At 31.6% G+C, this 17,516-nt stretch overlaps 1 protein-coding gene across 2 annotated transcripts; it reads left to right on the top strand.

The window, feature by feature from the left end:
- Positions 1-298: 298 nt before the first annotated feature.
- LOC120280962 lies at positions 299-2,471 on the top strand. Of its 2 annotated transcripts, XM_039287926.1 has the most exons (3): positions 299-380; positions 1,630-1,862; positions 2,252-2,471. In XM_039287926.1, exons 2-3 carry the CDS (start codon positions 1,644-1,646, stop codon positions 2,336-2,338), a joined length of 306 nt encoding a protein of 101 aa, XP_039143860.1. In that variant the 5' UTR covers positions 299-380; positions 1,630-1,643; the 3' UTR covers positions 2,339-2,471. The 2 variants fall into 2 exon arrangements, with proteins under 2 accessions (XP_039143860.1, XP_039143859.1); XM_039287925.1 differs by lacking the exon at positions 299-380 and having other exon boundaries at positions 402-1,862.
- Positions 2,472-17,516: the final 15,045 nt, after the last annotated feature.

Below are 17,516 nucleotides of genomic sequence, written 5' to 3'. Positions count from 1 at the left end.
GGAGAAGGTTATAGAAGCAACAACCGCTATATGCTGTCACTATCATATATAAAAGATAACACCAGCTGCAATGTTTGAAACAAGGGAGATATGTGGCCACAAGGCTTGCTGCTTGCGAAAACACATGTTCTCTGCTCACCGACATTAAAAGTAGCCGCCATTGTTGACCATTGGAAGAGAAATTTGAAAGAAAGACAACGTCATCATCAGGCACTGTAATTAACTGACATATGTAAGCTATAAAAATGCCTTTAGGTTTTGTTTAGTGTACATCTTATTTTTAGTGTTTTATCTCTCTCTCTCTCTCTCTCTCTCTCTCTCCATACAAAGTCCCATAGCTTCATTATTAATTTCTAAGCTCTAACACGCTCGACTTTGAGGTAAGGGGGCTGTAGTTTATTTGGTTTTCTTGATTTCCTTCTTCTTTACATGCATGCACCCAGTTCTTGTTGATTGAGCTGTAGCCCAACAATTGCTGCTGCCACAGGAGGCCTGGTTTTCCTTTGGTTTAGTTAATTTAAGACATATAAGCATGGCTTCAAGCTCTATTCATACATGCAAATATAATGGGTTGCATGAGTGTAAGGTTGGTAACATCTTGGTTAAAATAGAAACTCAGGTGGTTATGTGGTTAATTAATTAGGTGTGAATACATGCATGAATGGAATTATGTGTGTAAGTTATAGCTTGATTTGAAAGCGCGTGTAACTTAATATCTTGATGATTTCTTGCAAATATTGGAGTTCAGTGGTGTATACATGAATCCATTAAAAGGGCATGCATGATTTGCTAAACTTTTGAAGACCTGCATATTTTCATGCATGCTTGAATATGAAGAACTTATAGGAGTTGAGCAAGGTTTGGGATGGATATACTTATAGTTGCTGGGGAGGGAGACTGTGTGAGGATGGAATCCTAGTGCTAGCTAGCTCGCATGCATGCTAGAGAGAATGGGGCCTTTGAAGTTGAAATTGGGTGCCTGCATGATTCAAAATTGGTTTTAAGTTTTAAGTTAACCTTGGAGATTCCATGCATGGGTGTGGTTAAAACTTCATAAACGCTTGAGTTTAGAATTTGATGCTCAAGTTTATGTGTAATATTGTGTATGGTTCCGTATGCCATTTAATTAGTTAATTGTATTAGTATTGGCTCGTGTTATGCATGCATTTAAGCACCATTCCATGCCAATGGAATACTGAAGGGAGTGATCTATGGGCATATATAAACAGCTTGTATCTTGAGTTAATAATGCCATAGCTCCTAATTTAGTTGCCATGTTGGATGGTATAGAATTTACCAATAGGACACAGTGAAGCCAGCAAAAATCATCAAAAGAGGATTCTGGCTATAGCCTATAAATATCTTCAGTTGAGAAGCCAAATTGAATGGATGATGTATGCTATCTACAGTTTGGTTTTTCCGAGTTTCTGAGTTTCTGATAATTGACCGATTTTTTTAGAAAATCTATACTTTTAGGCATGTGCTAGTTTTTGCTCGGATAGGTTAATATATATATCATGCTTTACATTTATGCTTTTTAAACAAGTTCTTGAGCTTAAAATGGATGTGTATATTTCAGTTTGATCATGTTATGGTAATGCTATGAATTTATTTGGGTTGTTATGATAGTAAAAAAGGAAGTTATGGTGAAGCCGAAGAGATTGGATGAAGCTATGAAGGATATTATAATGGACGTTGAGGTTCAAGACATGGGTTCTGGATTATCTGTGTTTCTTCTTAGTTTCCGCGGTGGCTTTTTGGTATTTTCCAAGATTCTCCGGGTGCTCCAAGAAGAGGGGATGGAAATCTTAGCTGCCAACTTCGTCTCCGGTGAAAAGGCTTTTATGACAGTGCAGTATTTGGTAACCTAACTATTAATTTGAATATTATTATATAGATTAACTTCCTGATAATATGAATTAAAATTAAAATTAAAATTAAAATTAAAATTAAATATTGTAGTTTATAATAGTATATATCAAATGATTTATTTTACAAAATTTAAAATGATGTCAATTCTTTAATGGGAAAAAAAATTATATATAGATAACCAGGATCCCTAATCTAAAGTAATTATATGATTTAAGATAACACTCTGTTAATTTGCTAACACTACTCCTAAAAGAAAATTTTGCTAACATTAATTATTAATAATCAGTTTTCTTCTTTTCTTATACACATTTATATCGATATAGATATATATGTATTCATTACTAATTATTGGTTATGATTTGACCCTGTTGTGATTTAGGCTTCAGAGAATGGTAACAGTGGGTTTGAAGCTGATAAAGTTGCGGAGAGATTGAAGAAAGACGTTCAGAATTATAATCAGAATTAATGTTTGCATAATTGCATGCACGCAAGATTTTAATCTTTTGTGATTAGAATTGAGAATCAATAATCAGGATATGTTAATTTTAACTTTTTTAAATTTGTTTTTAATTTGGTGATGATACTCTGTGGAGCTTCCATTATATATGAGATCTGAGGGATGATGTTTACAGTAGTCTAATTAAAGGAAACAGTTGAGTTAAGAAAGGTTAAATTCCAAATTACCTAAGTCAGCAACCAGTCAAATGAAACTGTAAAAAGCTTGATTGTTTGATGGAATGGAAACCTAAAATCAATAAATCAATCTAAAAAGAAATATGCTTGGGCCCAGGGAATTAAAAAAAAGTGTTATATGCTTCATGCCAGCTTATTGATACTTTGCTTGTAAGATTTCAAGAAATATTCAAACTATACCCAAAAAACAAATATAAAAAGAAAGGATGTAATGCCGTTACTCAGTGAGAAGCTGGCAAACAATATTTCAGAGTCAAAAGAGATTCTAGTAGTGAGAAAATCCGAATATAGCTATGTTTGGATTGGCTTAAGAAAAAAGTTTTTTTTTTTTTTTCAATTTGGTAGAATGATTTTTTTAAAAAAAGTGCTTTTCAGAATAAGTTAAGTGTTTTTCTATATTTTACGTTTGGATATATTAATTCAGAAGTACTTTTATATGTGTAAAGTTGTTTGGATGTGTATTCTTAAAAGGACTTTTTTCAATGTTAAATTACTAAAATAGGCCTTCGTTGAGTTAATATAATAAACACTGATACTAATATTAATATACTAATAATAATATAAACACAAATATAAATAGTAATATACTAATACTAATATACTAACATACTAATGCTAACACTAATATACTAATATTAATAATAATAATACTAACACAAATATACTAATATTAAAACTAATACTAATACAAATATACAAATTTACTAATAATAATACTAATACTAATACAAATAATAATAATAATAATAATAATAATAATAATAATAATAATAATAATAATACAACAACTACAAATACTAATTGACACACCCTTTGCTTGTGTGTACCGCAAGTGCACGGGTTGTGGAAGTAATAAAATACCCCGCTGAGTTGGTAGTCGAATCCACAGGGAATGGTTGCTCGGAAATACAAAGTATTGCTATTTAACTATAGTGAAAACCAAGTTGTGATTTGATTCAAAATATTAATGCAAAGAAAAGTAAAAGAGAAAAAAACCAAACGAGAGTAGGAGAGAGAGGTAATCGAAGGTAAGATGGGGTACTCGGACAATGCTCACTCTAGGACTATTGTTTCAAGTGCAAGACTAATATTATATCTCCTAATTAAAGTTTAATGAGTTGTGGAGATCCAAAGACACGGTCCCAAACCTAAAGTCAATCGTGAGTAGCCTTTTTCACTATGCTCTGGCGAAAAAGGGATACTCTCGACGCCTCACACTGTGTAGGACTGCTTGAAGCTCTAGGGATTCCAAGTGATGAAACATATTCCCTAATATAGATCTAACCCTTTGGTCTAGGTGAAAGACCTCTAGTCAAGATTAAGCCCTAGCACTAAGGATTACTTCAACACTTCACTCTGTTGCTCGCACAATTAAGCCCCAGTGGAGTTGGTCTCTTAGCACTTCACTCTATTGCGACCGAAAAGAACTCTTGGAACATGGAGGTAGGATAAATCATGTCGGAAGGGAAAGGGGACATTCCGCTATCTTTCGACTCACCCTCTCAACCCTCTTCAATCTCATTGAGTCTAACTCTAATGAAGTTGTCACCCCTTCAAAGGATTACCTAAATAGATTCTCAACCCTAGTGTCACTCTAAGGGAAAATCAAATCAACAAGCACACAAGATTGGAACTCAATTAAAACATCAATTAAAGGAAATATAATAAGAGTTAATGAAACAAAATCATCCTAAGGTTTACAAGTCCAAACACCCACTAGGGTTTAGCTCTCTATGGAGCAAAACAAAATCAATAATGAAATAAAAAATAAGTGCAAGAGATCCATAGAGATAACCCCCTTGCCGTCCTTGTCGATGGTCTTGAGGAGCCGCCTCGTCTTCTCCAAGGGTTCCGTTGTCAAGCCTAGGGCACACCTCACCGAATCAATGCCGATGAAAGCTCTCCCAATAGCTCTCCTTCAAAGGAAATCGATGTTGAATGCCGTAGAACCGCTCCTAAAACCCAACAAAAGCTTCTCTAAACCCTAACCACGCTCTTCCCAAAAGATAGGCAAAAGATAGGAAGAAGATCCCTAAATAAAACTCTCAAAGCGATATTTATAGGGTTGAAATCGGACATCCATACGGGCGTGTGGAATTTCTGCGCGCTATGAACAGTAACTGATACAGTGATTTTGCTACAATGTTTTGCTATAGTAAACTGCTACAGTACTTTGCCGAAATACTCCTGAATTCACTTTCTTCATTGAGGCCGCATGATTGGGCACACATCCATGCGGTAGATCACGTCGCGTCTTCAATTAAACCACGTTGACAAAGCTCTTAACAATGTTGCACAAATCGGAACATATGAGTGTGACTGCCTTTATGCCCCTCCACTTTGTGTATTCACTTGAGCATAATGGAGGTTGGCTCACACCCACATGTCTGTGAGCACAACTTGTGTCTTGACCCTTATTCGATCCAAGAATTTCATTAACAATAGCGTCCACTATCTACTTTTGCTTCTTTTATTCCAAACTTGTCTCCACAACCCTAAATGCACAAAAGAACACAAATACACACGAATGAGCTATAAAATCTAATAAAAGTAATGCTCAATGTAAGAAAAGTATACTTGTATTACTTATACACAAGCACTTATCACTAATATATTAATATACTAATACTAATATACTAATAATAATACTAATACTAACACTAATTAATAGTAATAGTAATATAATACTAATACAAATACACAAATATACAAATGTACTAATACTAATATACAATTGTATAAATAATAATATACTAATACCAATACTAATACTAATACTAATATTAATAAACTAATAAGAATAATAATATATTAACACTAATAAACAAAAAAGTATAAAAACAGTCATTCCTCTATTTGATAAGGGTAATTTAGTAATTTAACAATCTCCATAACAGCTTTTGAGAAGTGCTTTTTTCAAAAGCACCACATTGCTAGCTTTTGAAAAAAAACTGTTTTCCATATTTTTTGGGGTTGTTTGAATGGGCTTATTTTGAGCCTAGAAGTGGTTTTTTAGAAGTTAAGCACTTCGGGTTTTAAAAAAACATGTTTGTTTGGGCTTTTGGACAGAAGCAGAAGCTGTGAAAAAGCTGAAATTCAGCTTTTTTCAGAAGCTGGCCACCAGGTGCTTCTCAGAAAAGCACTTATGAGAAGCTGTTTTTTGTGGTGTGAAATTACTAACTTACCCTTGACAAATAATAAAAATTCCTTATCATTCCTTATCTTTTTCCTCCCGGCCAGCGCTCATTTTTAGTGCCCTATGCTATTGGTGTTGAATCCTTTGAATCTCCTAACTCGCCTACACGCTGGCCGCCGATCCTTGTTGCGCTATCACCGGCAACCCTCCAGTCGTTCTCTAGCCTTAATCTTTGATTTCTCACCGGTAAGTTTTAAGATATGTATTTTGGTTGAGATAATGTCAAAATTTTTTTTTTTTTTTTGGTTGAGATATTGTGGGGATTTTTGTTAGATCTAAGTTTTTACGCTATGATATTAAAGATTTGAAGGGAGTTAGTGCCAATTCGTTTATGTCATGGTTCTAAGATTTTTTTTGTTTAAAATAGAGTGACTTAAGGTTGGGTTGTATGTGCTTATTAAAATAAATGTTTAATTTATGATTTTAAAATAGAGTGACTTAAGGTTGGGTTGTATATGCTTATTAAAATTTCTAGCCTATGAAAATAAATTTTTCTAGATATAACTTTTTTTCCATGTTTAAAGAGATAATTTTGAGAAATATCAAATCCAAACAGGTATGGTAGATATAGGGATGTTTTGATGACAAGGATAATTGCTTTGTAATTTGAATTTTTTTTAAGAGATTTAGTTTGGAATAAAAAAAATTAATCAATTGTCAACAATAGAATCTTTTGATGATAAGGATCACTGCTTTCTCCAAGTCCAAATTAAATGATTTTATGATTTTCCTTCTATCTTGGCTTTTGTTTTTCATTTTCGTTCTCTTCTCTTCTCTTGTGCATCAATTTCATCTTAATTTGTCATGAATATTGTGTAATGTTGTTCAAGTGTTGTAAGCATGAATATTGTTTATGTTGTCTTCTAATGTTGTAGTATTTAAGTGTTGTAATTGAGCATGAATGTTGTGTATGTTGTATTTTAATGTTGTTCAAGTGTTGTAAGCATGAATATTGTGTATGTTGTATTCTAATGTTGTTCAAGTGTTGTAAGCATGAATATTGTGTATGTTGTATTCTAATGTTGTTCAAGTGTTGTAAGCATGAATATTGTGTATTTGAGGTCTAATGTTGTTCAAGTGTTGTTTTTCATTCAGAAGAAGGTTTCCTTTTCAAGTGTTGTTGTTATTTGAGTATTCAAGTGTTGTTATAAGAATGTCTCATTTATGCATAATAATTTCCTTGATAGATCCAAACACAGGATGCTTGAGAGGAATGAAAGAAAAGTGACATGAACAAATGGAAGAAAAAGAAATGAAAATTTTATTAATTTCTCCCTCCATAATTTTGTACAGGTTTTTTGGTTTCTCCCTCCAAACACAAGAAAGTAAACTTCACTCTTTTATTTTCTTTTAAAAAAAAATGAAAGGAATTATTGTGGTTAATAATTCTCTAAATGTATATATTACTATACATACATATATAGATAGAGTGGTTTACAAACCACATATCCGGGTTAATGATAAGAATAATTATAATAATAGTAATTAATATTATAATTGTAATGAGAATTGTATAAGTTATTATTATCATTAAAATTGTCATTATCATTATTATCAATATCAATATGTATACATTTAGATAGAGTGGTTTTAACCCCATATCCGGGTTAATGATAACAATAACAATAATAACAATAACAATAATAATAATAACAATAATAATAATAATAATAATAATAATAATAATAATAATAATAATAATAATAACAATAATAATGATAATAATAATAATAATAATAATAATAATAATAATAATAAATATAATTAATATTATAATTGTAATTATAATACAATAGTTTATTATAATCATTACATAGATAGGGTGGTTTTAACCCCATATTCGGGTTAATGATAACAATAATAATAATTATTGTAATTATAATTAATATCATAATTGCAATTAGACATGCATGTAATCATCATACAATAATTATTATGAACATTACAATTGCCATTATCATTATCAGAATCAATATATAATAGTAACTTAAGAAAAACTCAAAGAATGCCCATTTTAGTAATTTGTCATCTCCAAAAGTGCTTTTACAATTCCACATTCAAACAAATTCACACATATAAAAGTGCTTCTGAATTAACTTATCTAAACATAAAATACAGAAAAGCACTCAACTTACTCTGAAAAGCACTTTTATCAAAAGTGCTTTCATAGAACTTAAAAAAAACACTTTTGTTAGAAGCCAATCCAAACAAGGCCTTTATTAGCTTTTACTTCTGCCCAAAAGCCCAAACAAACATGTTTTTTAAATCCCAAAAAATGCATAACTTATAAAAAAACACTTTTGAACATAAAATAAGCCCATCCAAACAGCCCTTTTATGTATTAAAAATCATATGCTCCATATCAATTAAATTCCAAAGAGCCATCATCAACAGAATCTGGTAATAAGCGTAATAAAGAAAACTTCATTGTGGAACACATCAAGTATAATTTTGAGGATAATTTGAAGAATAACTTCCAAGGACTAAATGATGAGTGCATGAAATATGTTTTTTTTTTCATACTTTAAATGCATGCAGTTAGCTTGTTTTTTAGCATAAATTAGAGAAAGGGTCAATAAGAACTAAACTTGAAACTGTCCCATGATACAGGGCATACTTGTTGGGTCCGAGCGAGGCCTACTTGACCTAACGGGAAAATTAAGCAACCTAATCAATTGGCCCACATGTCATTGGTGCTAAAAGGTTAAAACTAAATAAATAAAAATAAATCACAAATTGATTTTTAATTTTTTTATTTTTAAAAATAAAAAATAAAATAATTTCTAATAAAATAGGAAAATTTTAGAGAGTCAAATAATTCAAAATAACTAAAAAAATAAATTGCTGCATTTAATTCATTTACCTATCAAATTAAGTTATCAGCATGTCTCCTTATAAAATAAATTGAAACTCATGTAGTTCTCTTACATGGGATCGAAGTTGCCATCCACTTATCCATTCAATTAGGTTTTGGCTCGGTCTTAGCTTCAATTTCAAACTCTCGGGGGTTGTTGTTATTGTGTTCATTAATGCAGTGCAAATTTTAATTATATTACCAATATTCAAAAACATTGAAATTTATATTATATTGATGTTCTCAGTGAATTGGAAGATCGTGTTTAGGTGTAGTTGATATCCTATAATTATCTATCTATATATATGTATTTTGTCAAAAATATGTTAGTATTCAATCACTACAAGAAAAACAGGATTTTGGCATGAACTATTTGGCATGAAATAAATTTTAGTGACAAAGTTGTCACGACATTTGGTACGGTTACCAAATTGTGACAATTTTGTCACTGTATTTAGCACCATTTATGTTTGCGTCTAAAATTTAGACAAAAACCCATGCCAAAATTGTACCGAAAACCCTGGCAAACTCACCGTTTCTTTATTTGTCACGGTTTTTTTGGCACGGTAAAGGCTAAACCATGCCAAAATATGTGACAATTGAGTACATGGTATTTGGCATGGTTTTGGCTTGACCATGCCAAGAAATGTGACAAACTCATCATCCCCTTCTTTGTCACAGTTTTTGGCATGGTCAAACAGTGCCAAAAACTGTGACAATTAAGGACATGGTATTTGCCACAATTATTGGCACGGTTAAGCCTTTAAGTGACAAAAACCATGACAAACTTATCATCCTTTTTTTTTGTCACAATGTTTGGCACGGTAGAGGCTAACCCTTGCCAAACTCCGTGACAATTGAGTACATGGTATTTGTCACGGTTTTGGCTTCACCGTGACAAAAAATGTGACAAACTCATCTTCCCCTTCTTTGTTATTGTTTTGGCACGGTAATGCCTAAACTATGCTAAAATTTGTGACAATTGAGTACATGGTATTTATCATGGTGTTTGACACAGTTTAGGCATGACCGTGCCAAAAAACGTGACAAACTCATCATCCCCTTCTTTGTCACTATTTTTGGCTCGATTTAGGACCATGCCAAAAATAGTGACAAATACCTATGTACTCAATTGTCATGGATTTTGGCACGGTTTAAGCATGATTGTGCCAAAAAACATGACAAACTCATCATCCCCTTTTTTGTGATTTTTTTGGCATAATCATCCCTAAACCATGTCAAAATTCATGACAATTGAGTACATGGTATTTGTCACGATTTTTGGCATGGTTTAGGCATGACCGTGCTAAAAATCATGACAAACTCATCATCCCCTTCTTTTGTCCATGATATTTGTCACGGGTGTTGGCATGGTTTTGTCTTGACTGTGTAAAAAATCATGACAAACTCATCATCCCTTTCTTTGTCATGGTTTAAGGCACGGTTTAGCCAGAACCGAGCCAAAAACTGTGACAGTGGTGTACATGGTATTTGACATGGTTTTAACCACGGTTTTGCATTGTTCGTGCCAAAATCGTGACAAACTCATCATCCCTTTCTCTGTCACAGTTTTGGCACAGTCAACCCAAAACAGTACCAAAAACTTAATGTTACTCTATATTTATAATAATTACACAATAATTATACCTATTTATAATAATTACGCATCCATAATAAAAAAATTTAATTTTTTTATTATAATTTAAAATTAGATATATAAGTATAGATTTTTTTTGAATAATTTAATTACGCATACACATGATATTCTATATTTATAATAATTATACTCTTTTTATAATAATTTGTTTCCCACAATAAAAAAAAAACTTAATTTTTTTCTTGCATAATATTTTCTTAGAAACTTTCTAGTATAATATATGAGAATTTTCTTGCATAATTTAATTAAGCATACGCATGATATTCTATATTTTAATAATTATACTCCATTTATCATAATTACATAATGATTACAAAATAATTACATAATAATTATGTACTCACAATAAAAAAAATTTAATTTTTTTTGCATAATATTTTCTTGCATAATAGTTGATAAGCTTCATGTTCCACCAATGCATTGTTTTTGTTTATTGTTCGTCATTAATTATTTTCTTTTTTAAAATGTCCCATATAATTCTTTGTTTACAACTATAAAAAGCATGTGGTTGAATGAAGGGTTATGTGGATATGTGATGTTCTTCAAGATGTTACTCCTTGCATTATGTATAAACATTGTTGTATAAACATGAACTTGTGTATAAACATTTTGAATTATGTTCATATGATTTATGTATGATCTGATGATCTGAAAGGTTCTACTTTGATAGCATTGATGTTATCTAATTTGATTGTATTTGAAAATGTCTTGCTCAAAACTAAAGCCCATCAAAGCTTCATTTTTATTTTAGTGCTTTCATTTTGTATCTGCGGATTGTAGATAAACAATATCTGTAGATTATGAATTGTAGAGTGCAAATAGTTTGTGTAATAACATCAATGAACACTGCATATCCAACCATTTGCCAATGCTTACATTTTCTCATGTTTATTTCATCTGAAGGAGAAATTAAGGAGCTCGTCCTGGTGGATAAGATATTTTGTTCAGACTGGTTTGGAGGAGAATGAAGATGCCATGAAAAAATTTGAGCAAGCTGGCAACAAGAATTCTTACAAACCAAGCTGCCAAGTATTCCACCTCACCTTATCACAATGATCTGGCCATCCCCTAGTTCATTTAATGTTATAAAAGCTAGCTGCTGCTGCCGCCTTAATTTTTAGATTTCTATGCAGTTGTTTAATATTGGTGGAGAAGAATATACCCACTTGTACCACAATGCAAAGAATTTTGTGTTCAATGGAAATTTTGCTGTACTGAAAACCAAGACAAAGTTGTTATTCTTTAAACTGTTTGTTGCATCAAGGAATTTGTATCAGTAAATTCAACACTTTATCTCCAAGTTAACATAGAACCGAATCAAGAATACTTCCAGAATTTATTTAAATCCACATTATGTTTAGATTATGCTATCGATAGTTTTTCCCCAGTTAATAAATATGGACAAGCGGCTTCAAGGAAAGGTGACACTGATTGCTGAAGAAAGTAGAATACCAACTCTCAAATGCAGAGATGACTGCTATCCATCAAATTGAATCATCCAATCCTATCAATGCATATGCAAACCACTTGCTCTACCATAAAAAAAATAAAATAAAAGATCACTTGCCAGCCCATTAAGTAGGACATTAACTGCATCATCAATGTTAAAGGAATGGGGTGATAAATAATCTCTAGCCATCTTAGCAATATGCCAGTTTTCCTACACCAAACGATAGAAATTCTACATATGAATCATCCAAGAATCAAATGTCAACTTAACAACACAACATTAAGGCACTGATCTAGCATTTATTTGTTGCTACTTAAGTTTGAAAGCTATCAAAATTTGTATGAAACAATAATTGTAGTTATTAACAATTTTGTTTATTATAATTTATTTATAAAATTTTATTAAAATATTATTATAATTATTACAAATATGCATCTAACCGTCGAGGTATAAAAATTGAGGTTTTACCTCATTAAAATAATTTTAGGTTTTTAAATGAAAATAAAAAAGAAAAGGTATCTTTTTTACTAATAATCATAAAAATACATAAATAAATATGATCTTGAATCCAACGACCCTCTCTTGGGACCACTCACCGTGCAAACTCTCGAAGGCCACCGAATCGGTTTAAATTTTGATATTAATTTTTTTTGTATATAATTGTGATAATATTTATATGTAAAAATTATAATAAATTAATTAATTAACAAATTAAAGAATTATAATAATTTTGTATTTCTTTTAAAAATTTAAAAATAAATATATATTTATTAAAGATAAATAAATTATTATTTTATATAATAATAATAAATATAAATAATAATAATAATAATAGTAATAATAATATTGGTTATGGGAAAAAGTGAAAACCTAGGCTTAGTTTCTCAACCAGCTCAAAACTTCATCGCATGCCGCCTAATCCCAACCCCTCACCTGCCGACGAGGTAAAGCCAAGCCATCAACCTCAAAGTTCTGGAAACCTTGTTGGAGTACGCACGCAGGCACAATCGGCATTTGTGTGTTGTCTGGTGGTGATTGAGCTCCTTCTGCCCCTTCTACAAGGACAAGGTCACAGTTGAACTAGTGACAACTCAAGCACTATTTCCTTCACATATTCATGTGCAGCAGTTGCCAGTGATTTCGTATTTTACATAATCAATCTATTCATATCTGTTAATGTTTGTTTCTCATCTCTATCTTTTTTTTCCATTGCTTGGAATTCTTGGTCTCTCGATCCCCAGCACTTGAATCTTGGACCGCTGGAGCTCGGGTGGGAGGGTTTGGGCACTCTAGACGGAGTCGTTGAAGGGAGTTTTGGGTGGTGAGCTCAAGATCGGTAGAGATCTAGGAGGAAATTGCGTGTTTGGAGTCGTTGAAGTGGTTTTTTGAGAGGAGTGGTGGGATAGTGAGAGAGGTTGGTGTTTTTAGGGTGTTTGGACTTTTTTACACCTTGATCTTGGCTTCTTGTTGGTTGTTTTCCTCTTTGGGGTATCATATATAGTGAAGGTGGTGGTGTTGGGGCATGGATCGGAATGGTTTTGGGGATTTGAGAGACTGGGATAATCTTGCATATTGTTTTGTTTAATTTGTTTGAAAATTTAGTTTTGGGTTGTTATGAGTGGGGGAATGGGGTAGTTGAGGTAATGTACACATTTTAGCTCTAGTTTTTTGGTTATAGTTAGTCGGCGGGTGGATTTGGAGTTTACGAGGAGTTCCTTTCTCTTTCGATGCACTTGTTCCACCAAATCATCCAGGTTTGTGTTTTTGTCTTTGAAATCTATTCTTTGGATATGGAATATATGCATTGTCTAGTTTTTCAATGAAGATGTTAAATATTAAAGCATAAGCATGTGTTTTGTGGATTAGTTTATCAATCAATGTATATAAGTTCATACTTTATTATACAAATATTGATATGATCTTAAAAAGCAAGAAAGGCATGATTAATCCATTTTTCCTGCCGAGAAATTAATTAGAGAACAAACTTATATTGTTGGTAAATATTATATAATTATATATGTATATACTTTTCCTAAATATTAAGGTAAGACAAGTCCAAAGAATAATAAAAAAGTTTTAAAAATGTTTGCTTTAGACATACAGGCATGGTATCTCCAACTCAACATAAAAAATTGTGGCTGCAAGTACTCATCTATAATGGACTTCAACTTTTTTATATTTAAATTGAACAGGAAACCATTGCTTCTGTCCATAATTGCATGCTTTATAAAAACAAGAATTTCCTCAATCCCCTTCATAATTGCACATTATCTTAATGAAAGAGCTAGAGCAAAAAGGCTGGGGGGACTTCATGAGATTCGAACATCTTTGTATGAATCTAGGCGAATAGGTTAGGACTATCACCCTTACAATAGTACCATATCTGTGATGGGCATAAGACAAATTTGAATCTTAATGCTTTTGATGTTTTATTTCATGTTTTTGACAACCGATTTGCAAATTATATTAGGTGTCACATTCTATATTTTGCAGTTCGATATTAATTTGCATTTACTAGATAGAAACAACCACTAGAGTTGCTTTTGAGATAATTGAAAATTCTTTCTCAAGAGGCATGTGTAGGCATCTGCTGATTGATGGTGCAACTGATCCACTTATTTTCAATGTTTATTACGACACACGTTGCTTTGTCATTTGTAAGGAAGTGTTTTTTATTTGACATTTTCTAATTTCTTTTATCATCTTACAAATCCACTTATACCTTCTACAGCTTCGTGGTAGAGCTGATAGATAAGGTGATCCAGGATCAACGAGGTTTATGGTGAGGTACAGATGATTAAAACAAGCTTTTCCTTCATTGCATCCATTTGAATGCGAACTACTTCTTTCTCACTCTTATTTAGTTTTGTGTAAATAAGAATACCTAATCAGATAACTCAAACCATTATTTAAACATGTTTTTCAAACATTAGAAGTTCATCTAGAGGCCAAAAGAATCTTGGTACTTTTGCAACAGGATCAAATAGTGTGATAATATGCTCTCTTTTCCTTCCGCTAGTCTGGTATCAAAATTTTGATAACTCATGCGCCCATGATAAGATTTATATTTGCAAGATTTACATATGATTCATACATTATAGGGATGAAATTTTGATGGCCTTCGAGAGTTGGGATTTGGCGGCAGCGGCAGGCGGTGAAATTTTGAGCGGGTTGGGAAAACTTGACCTAGGTTTTCACTTTTCCCCATAACCACTATTACTATTACTATTATTATTATTATTATTATTATTATTATTATTATATATTTATTATTATATATAATAATTTATTTATTCTTTAATAAATATATATTCTGGAAGCAGTCTTGATTCAATTATATGTTAACTTGGAGATAAAATGTTGAATTTACTGATACAAATTCCTTGATGCATGAAGCTTATCAACTATTATGCAAGAAAATATTATGCAAAAATTAAGTTTTTTTTATTGTGGGTACGTAATTATTATGAAAAAGTATAATTATTATGTAATTATCTTGTAATCATTATGTAATTATTATAAATAGAGTATAATTATTATTATAAATATAGAATATCATGTGTATGCGTAATTAAATTATGCAAGAAAATTCTCATATATTTTTGTGAAGCATAGTAGAGAGTTTTTAAGAAAATAGTATGTAAGGAAAAATTAAGTTTTTTTTATTGGGGTAAGAAATCATTATAAAAAGAGTATAATTATTATAAATATAGAATATCATTTGTATGTGAAATTAAATTATTAAAAAAAATCTATACTTATATAATTTTAAATTATAATAAAAAAATTAATTTTTTTATTGTGGATGCATAATTATTATAAATTGGGTATAATTGTTATGTAATTATTATTAAATATAGAATAAAATTAAGTTTTTGGTACGGTTTTGGGTTGACCGTGCCAAAAATCGTGACAGAGAAAAGGGTGATGAGTTTCTCACGGTTTTTGGCATGAATAAAATTAAACCGTGCCAAATACCATGTACACCATTGTCACGGTTGAGCCCAAAACCGTGACAAAGAAAGGGATGAGTTTGTCATGGTTTTTGGCACGGTCAAGCCAAAATCGTGCCAACACCCTTGACAAATACCGTGTACTTAATTGTCATGGATTTTGACACGGTTTATGGATGACCGTGCCAAAAAACAGTGACAAAAAAGGGATGATGAGTTTGTCACATTTTTTGCACAGTCATGCTTAAACCGTGCCAAAATCCATGACAATTGAGTACATGGTATTTGTCACGGTTTTTGGCACGGTTTAGGCATGACCATGAAAAAAAAAATGATAAAGAAGGGGATGATGAGTTTGTCACGTTTTTTGGCACGGTCATGTCTAAACCATGCCAAAAACTGTGACAAATACCATGGACTCAATTGTCAAGGATTTTGACACGGTTTAGGCATGACCGTGCCAAAAACAGTGACAAAGAAGGGGATGATGAGTTTGCCACATTTTTTGGCACGGTCATGCCTAAATTGTGTCAAACACCATGACAAATACCATGTACTCAATTGTCACAGAATTTGGTACGGTTTAGGCATGACTATGCCAAAAATAGTGACCAAAAAGGGGATGATGAGTTTGTCATATTTTTTGGCATGACTAAGGCAAAACTGTGCCAAACATCATGACAAATACTAGGTACTCAATTGTTATTGAGTTTGGCATGGGTTAGCCTTTACCATGCCAAACACTATCACAAAGAAATAGATGATGAGTTTATCACGGTTTTTGTCACTGTAAAGGCCTAACCGTAATAATAATCGTGACAAATACCATGTCCTCAATTGTCACAGTTTTTGGCATGGTTTAGGTCAAACCGTGCCAAAAACTGTGACAAAGAAGGGGATGATGAGTTTGTCATGTTTCTTGGCATGGTCAAGCCAAAACCATGCCAAAAACCATGCCAAATACCAATCACTAAATTGTCATGTATTTCGGCACGGTTTAGCCTTTATTATGCCAAAAACCGTGACAAATAAAGAAATAATGAGTTTGCCATGGTTTTTGCTATAGTTTTGGCATGGGTTTTTGTCTAAATTTTAGACACAAACATAAATGATGCTAAATATCGTGACAAAATTGTCACAATTTGTTAACGGTGCCAAATGTTGTGACAACTTTGTCACCAAAAGTTATTTCATGCCAATTTCTGTGACAAATTTGACACGAAATCAAAACATTGCCAAATAGATTGTGCCAAAATCCTGTTTTTCTTGTAGTGATATTCAATAATGTCATAAAATAATATATTTTTATAACCAAAAATATTTTGTGACACTTTTTTATGGTCAACACATTTTATTGCTTTTTCTCCGTCGCTAAATGGTTAATGTAACAATTTACATGTTCGTTACACAATGATATCTTTTACGTGACAAAATTGTTATATGTTACCTATTTTATAATCATTAATGACATGCATTTTATCACAAAATATTGTACTAAGATGTCATAAAATGTTATGAATTGTCACTAAATATGAGGTAAAGTTTTATCAATTTTGACATTTCTTTGATTTTCAAATAATAAATAAAAAAAAAATTCGTCGCCATTTTTAATAGAATAGCGTTATAAAAAATGTTGAATGTCACTATATATTGTTAAAAAATATAATATTTAGTGACAAAAGTCTATTTTCGTGATGATGAAAATCATTCATTAATAAAAAATATTTTCGTCATTAAATCATTGATCATTCAATTAAGGTGACAAAAATATAGATGTCACAAGAAAATAAACACTTTGTGACATGCATAGTTGTTAAAAAATATGGCATAAATTAATTTTT

Source organism: Dioscorea cayenensis, chromosome 17, assembly GCF_009730915.1.
Source record: "Dioscorea cayenensis subsp. rotundata cultivar TDr96_F1 chromosome 17, TDr96_F1_v2_PseudoChromosome.rev07_lg8_w22 25.fasta, whole genome shotgun sequence".
Taxonomy (NCBI): domain Eukaryota; kingdom Viridiplantae; phylum Streptophyta; class Magnoliopsida; order Dioscoreales; family Dioscoreaceae; genus Dioscorea; species Dioscorea cayenensis.
Note: the sequence above shows the minus strand (reverse complement) of the source record. Positions and strands in the feature narration are given on the sequence as shown.

Bases quoted from the DNA above. Each gene is read 5' to 3' on its own strand.
- LOC120280962 (XM_039287925.1), top strand. From the start codon at position 1,623: ATGATAGTAAAAAAGGAAGTTATGGTGAAGCCGAAGAGATTGGATGAA. The intron at 1,863-2,251 runs GTAACCTAACTA...GTTGTGATTTAG, and splicing joins TTATGACAGTGCAGTATTTG to GCTTCAGAGAATGGTAACAG.